General features: G+C 35.5%; 1 protein-coding gene across 1 annotated transcript in view; it reads left to right on the forward strand.

The window, feature by feature from the left end:
• Positions 1-14,808, forward strand: part of HCN1 (hyperpolarization activated cyclic nucleotide gated potassium channel 1) — a 174,755-nt gene that overhangs the window by 62,287 nt on the left and 97,660 nt on the right. Inside the window, exon 3 of the mRNA XM_019661514.1 lies at positions 9,760-9,978. Coding sequence (XP_019517059.1) covers positions 9,760-9,978 — 219 coding nt within the window. The remainder of the gene's footprint in view (positions 1-9,759; positions 9,979-14,808) is intronic.

Here is a 14,808-nt window from a genome sequence, read left to right on the forward strand (position 1 = left end):
TCTCGCTCTGTCTCTCGCTCTGTCTCTCTCTCTGTCTCTCTCTCACTCTCTCTCACTCTCTCTCTCTCTCTCTCTCTCTCTCTCTCTCTCTCTCTCTCTCTCTCTCTCAGACAACAGAGACCCTCGGCATTTAACCTTTCTAAGCGCTAATAAAAAGTGCATTTGGTTTGTTTGACTCTGTTGATCAAGATGTTGCATTTTGCCTCTTAAGTGCTACTATTTGGTATTTGAATTTTCTTTGAAGTTGTACCTGAGATCAGGGAACCCGCACATTATAAAACTTACATTTATTTAAGGCTTATGTGGATTTAGAAGTCAAAGCAAAATATTCCCTCAGAGCAGTAACCCTGATACAGAAGCCTTATATACTAAGAATACGCTGAATACACATCACAGAGTAAGAGCTTTAAGTTGGGGTTAGGCTTCTATAAATAACTGTAAGTGCTCAATACTTTCTGCTTTTTATACAGCCTTGCACAGCAGAGGCTTTCCTAAGCTTATCTTGTTAGATTGCATAATCAATACACCAAGTTCTAGCATATAATTGGAGACTTTGTCTGCAATTTAAGGTCATGCCTTTAGAATTAAGTAACATGTACTGTTGCTGAGTTGTGTAGATATTACTTCACTCTAAATAAGAAGAGGAATTTTAAAAGTATTTCCTAATGCAACACAATGATTTTAAGTGGTGTCATTTATCTTTTAAACATGTGATTGAAATAACTTTAGCATAGCATAATGTTTTTTATATATTTAACTAGCTGCTAATCTAATAAGAGGATATTTGCCTAAAATAGGTAATTCTATGGCGATGTTGGGCAATACAGATTATAGTGAATATCTTCATCATTTTACCCAGATATATTGTAATAATTTGACTTGCACTCTTATTTTCAGAATGGAGATGGTTTAGGCAGACCATGGTTGATTTTTCTTTTTAAATACCCGTATATGCAGAGTACAGGATAGCAATTATGAAGGTATAGTTTAAAATACATTGTCTTTATAATGAGCCAATGGAGAAATACTGCTTCTTACCATAAGGCCATGGGCAAGTTAATAAAATTTTGAACGTTGTTCTTATCAGTAAAATGAACATAATGAAGGCTGTTCTAGCAACCATAATGTTGTGATAATCACCAAGTCAACTTAGATTCTTAATGTAAGAGATCTATATAAACTGAACTCAATGCTTTTGTTAGTGGTGATGTTATGGTTATTATTGTGATTATGCAAATATAGTAGACAAAGTTATACTTGCAAGCATTTAGAGACATGACGGGTTCTTTTTGCTTTTCGATTCTTAGACAAACCAGATGAGAGCTTAAATATATTGTTCCTTGATTATTAAACTAAAATAAAGTTGGGTACTCTGAATTATATTTATTTATATGTGTATTTGTTTATTTACTTAGGTATTTTTATATTTTCATCTTATAATTATGGAGATTCTGAAACTCAGCTTGCTCCTAAGAAGGAAACTAAATTTTTGCTCAGATCTTGTACAGTTCCTACTTTCTATGAATCTGTGAGTAAAAATTAGTCTACCATAGGAAAAAAAAATGTTTAGTGGGTTGACTCTTATTTTATTTCACTATCCCTCCTTACCCCTGGTAGTGGAAGCCCAGGCATAACGGCAAATACAAATAGGAAAAGAAAAAGCAGAGAAGTTTCTTTACCCAACATCCAAATTGCGTGGATGTGTTAAATGTTGAGGGCAAATGCTACCATTACGAAGGTAGCATTTCAGAATCTGTACCAGGTGAGAACCTGACTTTTGATGTAATCAGAAGGCTTTGTTTCACCTCATCATAAACAACCAATTAATTACTAAGTGAGCTTCTTGTCAGCTTCCACATTTCTTTTCTCTGTGGTTTATTTTTTTCTGTATTTTAGTTATGCCTAATTCTGAGCATTGGGTTTTAATAAAATTTTTCATGATTTATTGGGTTGTTGGAAAAGTCATGATGTATTTTTTCTGTTTTTCATTGCAAAAATGCGTCATGACTTTTGCAACAACCCAATATATATTTGTAAAGAGGTTGCAATTATACCTGGCAGTAGAAAGTGCTATAAACATGTTTGTTAAATTAAAACACATACACCTGCACATACTGTTGGTAAATTTAGACCCTCATTGACAGAACTATTTTAGGTGGAAAACACCTGAACACCTTATCATGTATTAGCCCTTTTATATACAGCCACTTTATATGTCAATATATGTCAATACAACCCTATTGTAGAAAGCTTCTTATTTTATCTTCGTAAAAAGTACAGATTCCACATTACACCATCTGTCATACAAAATGGCATGTATGCAAATTACCTAGAAAAAAATCCAATGCCTTACTCTTTTATATGGTAACAAAAACATTTGTATACATAAAAATTGCACATTTAATACATTTGATTGTCTAATAATTAATAACCACCCAATGGCTACAATCAGGCTTAAAAGATGCTCTTAAGCCTCCTGCTTCTTTTACATCACAGGTGGCTACTTTATTAAGAGCAGAAGTTTGAGCCTCACAAAAAGGATTATGGTTCTTTGTTTTCACTCTAATTTTAGTAGTTTCTAACACTGCCAATATGCTAAAAGTTCTAAAGTTAATTAGCAGAGTTAAGCAATTTGAGAATGCTATCAAAAGAGATGATCTGCTAATTTGCAGCTCATCAGTGCAGAGCTGCTTTACTAAAAGCCATAAAATTAATTTAAAAGTGCATATTAAATAATAGCACTTAGAATGTGTGGCATCATTACTTCATTTACTTTGGACAGGTGTGGAATGCACACACACTGCACTGGTTAGTGTTGGGATTGAACCTGCCTCCCTGTGTCACAGGCATCTTGCAGAGGCTGGAGGATTAAGCCTCAGGCAAGGATTTCCTTCCAGAAGATTGCTCCAATTAAGTAACAGGATAGGTTGCTCCATCCAAGGCTTCCAGGATAGGAGGAAATAAGGAGAATGCTTTGAGAGCTCTCTGCCAATAGGAAATATAAAAGTGAAATACAGCTGTTTGACCAAATCATCTTATTGGCTTCAAACTCTCCAGGGAATTTTCCCTCAGAGATTTTTCTCTGATGAAAACGTGAGATAATTTTTCCTCTAAATTCCCTAAAGGTGTTGTAGAGGTTCCCTTTTGCTGGTTGAAATGAAAACATGTAGTACTTTAAAGAATGTCTGTGTGATGGTTATGCTCTTAAAATATTTGAAAATACTGCATTATAATTATCAATAATTTTACTCATATAAATGGTTATGAAATATGGGCTATGGTATTTGCAATGGATAGGGTTTATACTGTGGGTCAGACAGAACTGTGGTTCAAGTCCAGCTTTGGCACCTACAAGTCTGTGACTTCGAGCAAGTTTCTTAATTTTTCTAAGCTTTGAGTTTCTTACTTTTAAAAACAATATCAGGTTTCAGGAATGTTATGAGGAGCAGTGAAATGATATAATGACTCCTTGCAAGGAGTCATGTACTCAGTGTATATTAATATCTTCTATTGTTTCTTTATATTTATGTATAAATATAAAATATATTTATAATAATTATATATGCAAAATATGTAAAATATGCTATTTGCTTATGTTCACTTGTACAAATAAGAAAAGAGATACCCAATGAAAATATTTTACTTAAAATGCTAATTATAATTGAACTATCAACTTAAAATCTTGAAATAATGTCTGTTTTGGGGCATTTCTAGAAGAAGTATTAATGAATTCTTTGTATAAAAATTGAGTTAATCTGCATACAAAATTTAAAAATAATTTGATTTGTTTCATTTTTATTTTAAAATAATGCACCAACATTAAAAGAAATAGGACAAAAATATCCATGATCTCAAGCATCATTAAATTTTAATTTACAATTTTACTTAATGCAAATTATGTATTTTATCATCATTATTGAAGCAGTAAAAAGTACACTTAGAACTCAAGGGATTAATTGACCAGAAAACAAATATAGACTTTCACTGACCAGACATCATTCTTTATATGGCAACAGCTATTTGCTGATGCACTAACTTTATATTTTACTGCTAGAAATTGTTTAAACCCTCCTATAATGCAGAAGGGTTGATATCAGAGGTACAAATATTTGTAAGCAGATCATAACACTATAAATAAGAACAATAAATCTCCAACTAAAAAAAATATGCAATTGTATATCTGATCTTTTAAAGTGTTACTGCTAGAAATCATGGCGTTTAAATTATTTGGATATATTGCTATCATGAACACAAATATGTATTCCAAGAAAACTAGAGCTTTCTATCATGGGAATTGAAGGGAAATAATTCACTACTTCCTAATACATTGAATATAGTGGTAATGTTATGTAACAAGGTTGACAGGTCATGAAATCAACACAAGTGCAATGTTGGTGGGCTTTCTTCCTGCCTACTTTGGAGTTAATGCTTGCTTTGCACAGCACTATACTGGGGGAAAATGCAGCATTGTGTGTGTGTGTGTGTGTGTGTGTGTGTGTGTGTGTGTGTGTTTTAAGAAATATTCTCTCCTTTAGCTATCTGTATTTTGACCTTACACCAAACATAGCTGACAGTGTTTTCCCCAAGTCTCCTTAGGAATGGCATGCACAACGTTCCTACTGAGTAATTCAGTTTAGGATGGCCTCATGTTACTCTTCCCCTTTTCTTCTCATTGACATTATCACTTAACAGAATCTGTAACAGCAAATCACAAATATGTTTCATTGAACGAAGACACATCCCCAAGGATATTTCTTAAATATTTGTGTTTGTAATATATGAATGCATTAATTCTAGGGGACATTATTCAAAGACAAAAATATCTCAAATTAATACTTTAAAAAAAACCAGTCATGATTCTGTTCCAATCACTGATCAGTATAAAGCTTGCTCCCAAAGTCTATTCATGGTTATCTCACTTCAGCCTGTGAAACTGTTGGATAACCACTGCATACCACCCTGATTCTGTTCTCTTACATACAGATAAAGTGAATAATGACATATTCAATGAATTGGAATTTGGGGGGACTGGGAACCTGTTTTGCTCCCCTTCTTGTGACTTCAAGCAGATTATGCTTTGCTGTATTTCTTTTCTTGAGACCTCCTTAATGCGGCTTTCTATCTGATTGGCATTGCAGTGGTACATATAAGTGATAATTTATTAAATGGTTGAAGAAGTAAATCGAACACTGTGATCAAAATTTGGTAACCTAGCTGTGCAAAGTTCATTCTCTACCTGTTTTTCTAGTTCCACAAGTTTATCTCTCTGATTGTTTAATATTTAGCAGTTCATGTGTGAATGCGGAGTCTCCAAGTTCTATATTTCATATTTAGCTAAGATTTTATCTACTTAACATCCTCATACTCACATTTACTTTCAGATGATAAAGAAAAATTAATTCAGGTATTCAATAATAGAATATTTTGGCCTCCTAAATGAACAAACCTTCAGTTCATGTGAAAGATGATAGACTGGAGAACTTTTGTTTTTATGATGGCTTACTAAGTGGTTTAATTTGAGTTTGAGTGTCTTATGTCAGGAGGTCTAGGACATTCTAGAATAAACCTTTTCTTTTCTTTTTTCTTTTTTAATTTATTATTATTATTATTATTATTATTATTATTATTATTATTATTATTATTTGGCCATAGCCATTTACCCTGTCCCAAATTCAGTAACAATACAAACAAGATGTCAAAACAAGTGCCTAGAAAGTATTTTAAGTTAAGCCTAAAGTAAGCTTAAACTATATTTTTCTATTTTAGAGTTCCCAGATGAAATAATGAAATTTACTTGTATAGGTTCCTCTTAATTTGGCTCAATACGTTTTCCTCAAAAAAATAATTAATTTTAATGGTGCCTCAGTGAGATGATGAATTGAGTGAACACTCTGAATAATAAAAAAATGATCTGTAAGGAGCAATTTGTAGATAAATCATTACCTAAAATAATAAACAAGATAAGCTCTAATTAAAACAAAGTTCACATCTAACTTATTGTTTACTTTCAATAGGATTCAAATTATATGTAAGTGGGTAATATTTAGATCATATAGTAAAGCACTTTGTGTATATAGTCTCCCGTTAATGTTATTATTATTGATGTAGACTAAGATATAAAAAGTCATTTTTAAAAGATGAAAAGGGAACAGCCATGCAATAAAAGATATATGGTGTACTGGGAATAGAAACATTCCTGGATTTTCAAAAAACCATCGCAGATCTTCGTTTTTCTTTCTTTAGGCCAACTCTTTGTCTTATTTTAGTTTACTCCATTAAATAATGGTTTCAATGTGAGATTTGGGCTGATCACTTCATTTTTCAGCCTTAACATTTGGCCTGAAATTATAAATATGGTAGGTTTATAAAATCAAGAGCAGTATCATGTAGTGGTTAGTAGCATGGTCTCTAGAGCCAGACTGTCTGGGTTCATACCGCTGAATCTTCCACTTACAAACTTGTAACCTTGGTAAACTTGGGCAAGTCACTATGTTCTCTGCCTCAACAAAGCCATCGTTTGTTGTGAATCAGTGCACAACACTTCTTTCTGGTTGATCTTCCTAGAGAACAGTTCAGATTATACCATTCCCTGCTGAAAAAGTTACAGTGGCTTCCCATATGATGCTGAAAAATGTCCCTGACTCTGGCCACCACTGTTTTCTAGTGTATTCCTAATTCTCTTACATATGTTTTGTGCAATTTAGACTGGCTAATTTATGACAAACTCTTCAGATAGAGAGATGATAGGAGAGAGAGAGAGAGGGAGAGAGAGATGGTTGCCTGACCTCATTTTATAAGTAAATAACAATGAATTTCACTTTAAGAAACTTAACTCTTTCAACCAAATGGGGCTAGTTATTTTTTATTTATCGGCAGCCACATGCAGTTCCAAAGGTTGGGCTTTTCAACCTTATGTTCAATTTTTTAATCCATAAATTTGATTTTGGAAAACCCCACTAAAACATGAAAATATCCACATATATTTAATATATTTTTAAAATAACTTTAAAGTACTCAGATAATGTAACAGTTACATTGCCTTGACAAAGGCAGGAATGCCTTCCTGGTGTGTGACCTTGCAGTTGAGTTGCACAAGGACCCACCTTCAGAAGGATCCTACGCCTGCTTTAATGCTCTGCTGCCGCTAGCTTGAAATTCTTTTCTTTTTGAGTTTTTGTTTTGTTGGTGACGTCTGCTGGGACAATGGCATGTGAACCTGAGCAGCAGAGCTGCAGGGTGGCCCTGTGCATGCCCAGGTTCAGGCCTGCAAGCACACTGGGCAGCACAGAAGCCAAGCAATTGACCTGGCTGCAAAGCCCAACACATGCATGCCTCAGCAGCCTGGGACACTACGTGTCCCCAGTGTGGCCAAGCCAGAACTCACCAGACAGCAGTGGCCACAACAGCTGCAGGAGCAGTAGCAGCAATGGCCACCAGGGAAGACAGTAGTGACTCCTCCATGCAGAGGGGGATAGCACCCATGGGGAGAGGCCAGCTGCCTGGCATCCCAGGAGCCCATCCCTGCGGCACCTACACAAGCAGGAAACCTCCTTCCTAAGATCTAAGATAGTACCTGCAGAGCTCGGGAAGTAAACGTTGTCAATAAATTATTACAAAATAGAGATTACACACAGACATTGCAATAAAGCATATCAGGGAGTTCGAAATTCTCCATGGTTTTACATGTCTAGTTTTGAAAACTGTTGCAACATTGCAAAACAAAAATCCACCAGCCTAGAAATACAGATTAAAATTTTTAAAAATCACATTTGATGAAAATAGCACTATTTTCACGTGGAGCTTTAAATGAACTAATTATTAACAAGGAAGACATTTTTAAAAATCAGTGTGTCCTTGTAATTGAAAATAAAGGAATAGAATACATAAACAGGCAGTTTGGATTATATACAAATCATGAAACCACTTTTAGTTTCTAATGTGACCTCAGCAAGTTGCAGAAAATATCAGAGAAAATATAAAATACCATTGAATACATTTACATTTAACATGCAATTCAATATAAAGGCAGCATAAGGGATCTGTGTTGTGATGGAGCTGTTCTGTATCTTGACTGGTGATGAATACATGGGCCTACACATGTGATAAAATTGCATAAATCTAAACACACACACACAAATGAATACATGTAAATTGGTAGAATATGAATGAGATCAGTGGATTGTATCCTGGTCCGTTTCCTGGTTGTGATATTGTACTACAGTTTGTAAGATGTGTGTAATCATTAGGGGAAACTGGGTGAAGGGTACTTCTCTCTATTATTTCTTGCAAAGTGCATTTGAATCTACAATTATCTTAAAAAGTTTAATTTAAAAAAGTACACTTACATGAAACTGATTTGTATGAAGAGATATATTTATAGAAAAATTGTTCCATGAGAATCATAAGCTCCAGATGTACTAAAATTTCTGTATTAAAATATTTAATCAGAAATTGATCCTCATGTTGTCACAGCCTAAAAAATACACTTAATAGTTCCAGTAACAGTTCCTTCAACAGAAAGATCTCTCTTAAAATTGAAAAGTATCAAAAATTATTTTTGATCTTACATTAACCAAAAGCAACTGATGTCACTTTCAATTTCATCATTATAAATGAAATAGCTAATTGTATAATTTTGGTGACCTAAGAAATGAATTTGGGGAAAATTAAGCCAGAAAAATTTCATGATGAAACAAGATATCACAATAATGCAGTATTATTATTTATTGCATTATATACAATTATGATACCAAATTATTCTTTTTTTGAAGTTTGTACATTTATGTTGTTACTCATCTATCATTATCCCATTAAACTTTGTAAGTAATAACATATTTTTAAAAGAAAATATTTGTGTTATTATTATCTTTAACAACACTTTTTTTCTGAAGTTTTGAAATAAAAGGCCCAAATTTTCATATTGCACTGGGCCGCATAAATTATGTAAGTCCTGGGCTAGGGAGCTTGATACAAATTAAACAAAACATTCTTTAAATTTTATCAAAGGGTAGAAAAGATATATTGAAAAGCTTATTTTGTAGAATTGATCTTAGAATAATGTTTTGAAATATCAGAAATTGCATCTAATAACTAGTCTCAGAAGTCAGCTTTTTTTTAGAGAGTTTACCAAAGTATTGCTTCACTTTAGTATTTTTTTAAAAAGCCATGCTATTTGCATTCCAATATACATTACTCTGAAGGAGTGTTTCAGGGAATTCTTTCCATTTATTAGACCTGCATTTCAAAATGTGTTTATGGTTTTATTCAAGAAAATAAGATTAAGGACTGTACAAATATATCAATTTGGATTTTAAAAATCTAAACATCATAGTCTTGATAAAAATGCCTATGCTTAGGCCCCATTAGCTTCACAGCCATCTCAGCTTGCCAAATACATTACTAGAGAATGACCAGATTTCCTGGAAACTTTCAAATGAGCCCATCAGCATTCATCTTTGGCATTTTTATGTGATGCTCACACCATTTTCCCCAAAGTAATTTTAGTCTTAAAAAAAACAGACCTAAAACTGACTAGGAATGCATATATTAACAGTAGACTATTTCTATTTTCACAGTACTAGGCAGGCTTTGAAACACATCAAGTCATTTAATTAGAAATCAGGGAGATGCACCTGTGTAAATGTTCCATTACAAGGACATTTCTCCAACTCAGTGTTCAGTTAGACTTCGGTGTACAAGTCCTACTCACTTTTTATTCTGCCATCGTAATGACTCAGTCTATTTTCTCTTCTGTTCTAGAATGACTCTTGGGGAAAGCAGTATTCGTATGCACTCTTCAAAGCAATGAGTCACATGCTGTGCATCGGGTATGGTGCCCAGGCCCCGGTCAGCATGTCTGACCTCTGGATTACCATGCTGAGCATGATCGTGGGGGCCACCTGCTACGCCATGTTTGTCGGCCATGCCACGGCCTTAATCCAGTCTTTGGACTCCTCAAGGCGGCAATATCAAGAAAAGGTAATTTGTTTTTTCTCTAATATCTTCAACCAGCTATTTTGTAAATTGAATTAATAGTGTTTAAGATAACTAAACTATCTTCTCTATCAAAAATATAATGAGATAGGGCCGGCCGAGTGGCGCTATGGTTAAGAACTGGCTTGGGACGCCAGAGGGCCCTGGTTCGGATCCCACATATGAGGCTGAGTGACACTGCCCTCCACTGCTAAGATGCTGAAAAACAGCTCAACCTGGAGCTGGGCTGCTGTGAGTCGCCCGCAAAGGCGTAGGCTGCAGCCCCTGTGGCAGTGGGTTGCCATGGGCTACCGAGTGTAGCCAGCAGCCAGCGTAAGTGGCCTTCCAGAAGCCGGCGACTGATCTGCCTCCCCCGGAAGAGCGCAATGATGGTGCCAACTTGGGCCAGTGAAGCAACGTCCTCCACAACTAGACCGAATAACAAAATGACAGCAACTTGTCTGTTCCCCTTCCCCCAATTCCCCAGCACTGTTCCCATCCCCTCAATTCCCCAATTAAAAAAAAAAAAATATATATATATATATATATATATATTTATATATAATGAGAGAAAATGTTTCAAGGAGGAAACCACAATCTGTTTTGATATTTTGAGGTTTCTCCAGGATGGTTTTCATAACTTTTATTTATTTCCAGTTTCTCTCTTGAATAATAAATTTTTTAAAACTCTGAATTTGCATTCATAGAAAAAAATAGTTACGTTTCAGAGTATGAAGCTGATTTAAAGGTATTATTATGGTTCATGTTTTTTTCATATTTCCTAAGTTAAAATAATATAAAGCCTTCTCTAGTATATGTTTGAAAAATATATTAGCTGATTAAATGGGCACAGGCAGCCATTGCACATGTCCCTCTGTGCCTCTCTGTGTGATATAATCATAATTTATATTACAGTCCATATGCTTAGCTGAACATATATTGCCCGTATATCTAGATTAGTCACCACACCCGCCAGTCTTAAAAATGCATATTAACAGCTGCTATCAGGCATTCTTATACACAGTCCGTTAATTAAAATGATGGCTGCTCTAAACTTTTCTCAAAACAGAGAGTAACAGTACTTACATGCAATGATTTATTCATTAGATTTTTTTTTTTTAAGTCTGAATGACTTTGGCTGAGACTAGACTTCGGACAATCAGGCAGTACTTATATTCCTAACCAAACATCAGTAACTTTCTGACAGATAAATAAGAATATTTCATAACTGAAGGAATAATTTACTATATGGGGGCTCTTCTAAACCTGACACAGTATGTAGCATACACCTTGCCAAAGAGTGTTTCTGAACATCATGGTTCAAACAGCTCTTTCTAGAATACTTCTCCCGGTGAATGATAACAGCTTAGACATATAATTACTTACAAAGCACCCAAAGATCATTTCAGTTGATTTATTTACAAAATTTTTCAACACTGTAATTATAAAACAGGAGAAAGGGAAGCTAGATACTTTATTTCCCTGGAAGGTAATTTATACTGCCACCCAGTACTACAGTGAGCAAGTTGGTATTTCATTACTCAAGTAATGAAAAGATGAAATCTTTTCAAAATTTTTATGAAAATTGCTTTCAGGTTCATTTTAAAATAAAGCCTCCAATTGAATTGTAGAGAATAGAGCCCATAGTAAAAGAGAAGATAATTCATACAATGGTGATTTTGCCTGAAAATTGTAACTCAAAGGAATTCGGGCTAAATTTATGGGGATTTAAGCTAAGATTACATATTTCTATTAAACTGTCTCTTTTTCCCTTTCAGTTGATATTGCTTTTTATAAAAACTGCTCTTTACTTACATCCTTTTTGCCCATATCATTGCTACATATTTTCTTAAAAACAAACAAGTCTCCCAGTTTTGAGGATTGCATTTATTAGCATTGTATTGCATATGAAGTGAATTCACCATTCTATGATTTTAGATCTGCTGTGTAAGCCAAGTTTAACTTGGAAACCTAATTCATTCAATGATGTAATCATAGACATTTATAAGCAAAGATGTTGTGATGTTTGTCATAATTTAAGCCATCACATTCTTGATCATACAGGCGTTTAATACATGGCAAGCATCCTGGGAGTAGAATTTTTGGGTCATACATAATTCTAAGTTTAATATTTTGAGGCACTGCTTATTTGGTAGTTAATATTTATCTTTAGGTGTATTGGAACTATCTGTCATGGATGCCTGAGAAGTTAACATTGATATTATTTTCACTGTTATATACCCATCAGTAACATATTTTTTATGTAAAAGAAACAAGGTCTAACTAATACCTTCTATAGTAGCCACACAGAATCCACTGGTCTTCACGCCACCTAATTTGGCTCCAGAATTCACTCCTAGACACTCCTTGAATTCACTCCTAGTCCACTCCTTGGACTCTACTGTCACTCCATCACTTCACGCCACCTAATTTGGCTCCAGAATTCACTCCTAGACACTCCAGAATTCACTCCTAGTCCACTCCTTGGACTCTACTGTCACTCCATCACTCATCATACCATTTGGCTCGAGTGACCATATTGAGCAAATCTAGCCTACTGAAAGTCATCCAGCCCACTGTATAAGTTTGGAAGCTCAGCCACTTCATTCTTCCTTCCTAGGGAAAAATCTTTTGAATCTGGATCTCCCAGCCATAAGTAGCTCTATCATCCCAACCAGTAGCTTTAGGTCCTGTGATTATGAGATCCTTGTCTATACAATGTACCAAAGTTCATAATCTGACAGGGCTATATCATCATCATCACCATCAGTATTTTGTCTTTTGACCAAAAAAATGTGTGATGGTCTTCATACTATAACATTGCAGATTAAACTTTGACTTGAATCACAGTGTATGCTGCTGATTCCATGGGCTATCATGTTTTGTATTTTATTTTGTTTCAGGCAGCTATAATCTCAGATATAAGAGGATTTATGGTGTGAAACAGGTGGTATTTAAAATTTCCCTCTCTCGATGTTCTGCTCCGGATTACCAGCAAACTGCAGTTTTTGTAACTGATCAACCTCCACTTCAGAAATAACTAAAACAATTCTAATTTTTGTCTCCTTTAACTTTATTTAGTGAGGGTCCATTTTTCTGAGCAAGTTGAATCTTTTCCCACCCTCAGCCAAGGCTTTGGGAGGCTGGAAGCCAGGAATGAGAAAGGTATACTGGCTCCGTAAGTTCTCTTCTCTCTCCCACCATAAGCTGCCAGGACCTGCTGTTTGTCATCAGGGTAGAAGACAGAAGGAGGGAGGAAAGGGAAGAAAGAAGCAGGTTTTTTGTTTGTTTGTTTGTTTGTTTGTTTGTTTGTTTAAGCTGAGCCATCCTGCCACCTGTTGGCAGCTTAGCGGCTGCTCAGCTCAGGCCGGGAATCAAACCACTGTTGCTCGGAGCTCAAACTCTTGAGCGAGCTCTTAACCAACTGAGCCATTTGGCTGGCCCTAAGAAGCAGTTTTAATGTACCTACTAGAACTGTTAAGCTAGTGTCCTCTGGTGGGCCTGACACTTCCTTTGGGCTCTTTAGGTAAGTCCTGTTCAGTCCATCTCCTGCTCTTCCCTAGATGAAGCCCTGAGAACCTAGCACTTATCTCCAGCCTCTTTCTGCTGAGGGCTCCATACTCTGCCAGTTGGAACTCTTGGACAGGACCCATGCTGTAACGTTGCCTCCCCTGTATGTCTCGGATCTGGTCCACAAACAAGCTCTGCCTTCCTCCCTAGCCCGTCTCTCAGAGCTCCACCGCCTCATCCACCAAGGCGATGAGGAACTATTACAGTACGTAGCCTTTTCCAGTTCCTTGGAAGGAGTCAAACCTCAATATCCACAGACTATTTACATGGTCTCACATGGGATTCAGACCCCAGACCCATGTCTCCCAACTCTGTGAACATATTTCAAAGATCCTCAAGTGGTTTTCTTGAAGCTGTCCCACAGATCAAGTGTTAGAAGGTAGCCCTCCCACACCCTTATCCCAGAAGGGGTTGGGAAATGGATTCACAGCAGAGCAGTCACTTCAAAGCAACTGCTCACTAACCCCATCACTGAAAGTCTCCCTCTAACGTCTGACCTCTGTGGAGCTTTGATGAGATTGAGGCCTCCCAGAGTCTTGATTCTTGGATCACAATTGTAAACATGTACATGAGAGACCCTTTTATACAACCAATATTCTGATATCTCTCAGATTAGCAGCTCAGTGAACATGAGCAAGGAAGAGAAAGTCCCAATCTTGCAGCCTTTTTAACCTTTCTTGATCTCAACTCTTCTCAAAGCCTTCTCTACAGATATTGCCAACAAGCCATACATACACACACACACACACACACACACACACACACACACACACACACACACAATACAGGGGGTGCCAAAAAAATGCATACACATTTTAAGAAAGGAAAACTATATTAAAACTGTAACACTCAATATATACCCATAACAAAAGATGACTGACCATAAGTCACGTTTGACTTCTGCAATTACAAGAGGTGCTCAGAGTGGTTACCATCAGTGTCCAGACACTTCTGATTATGTCAAACAACTGCTTGAGCAACATTGACCAAAGTATACATTTTTTTGGCACCCCCGGCATATATATACACATGCATGTATATATGACATTTAATTAAATTATGTCATTCATATATATGTATATGTATGTGTGTATATATATATATTCATATGAATATGTGAATAATATATATATATATATATATTATATATATATATATACACACACACACACACACACACATATATATATATACATGTATATATATACTTGTTTCCTGCTTAAATAATTTTGGAAATTTTGACTGAAACAATATATTGAAGTTGTG

This window comes from Hipposideros armiger, unplaced genomic scaffold (assembly GCF_001890085.2).
Source record: "Hipposideros armiger isolate ML-2016 unplaced genomic scaffold, ASM189008v1 scaffold_351, whole genome shotgun sequence".
In the NCBI taxonomy this organism is placed as follows: Eukaryota; Metazoa; Chordata; class Mammalia; order Chiroptera; family Hipposideridae; genus Hipposideros; species Hipposideros armiger.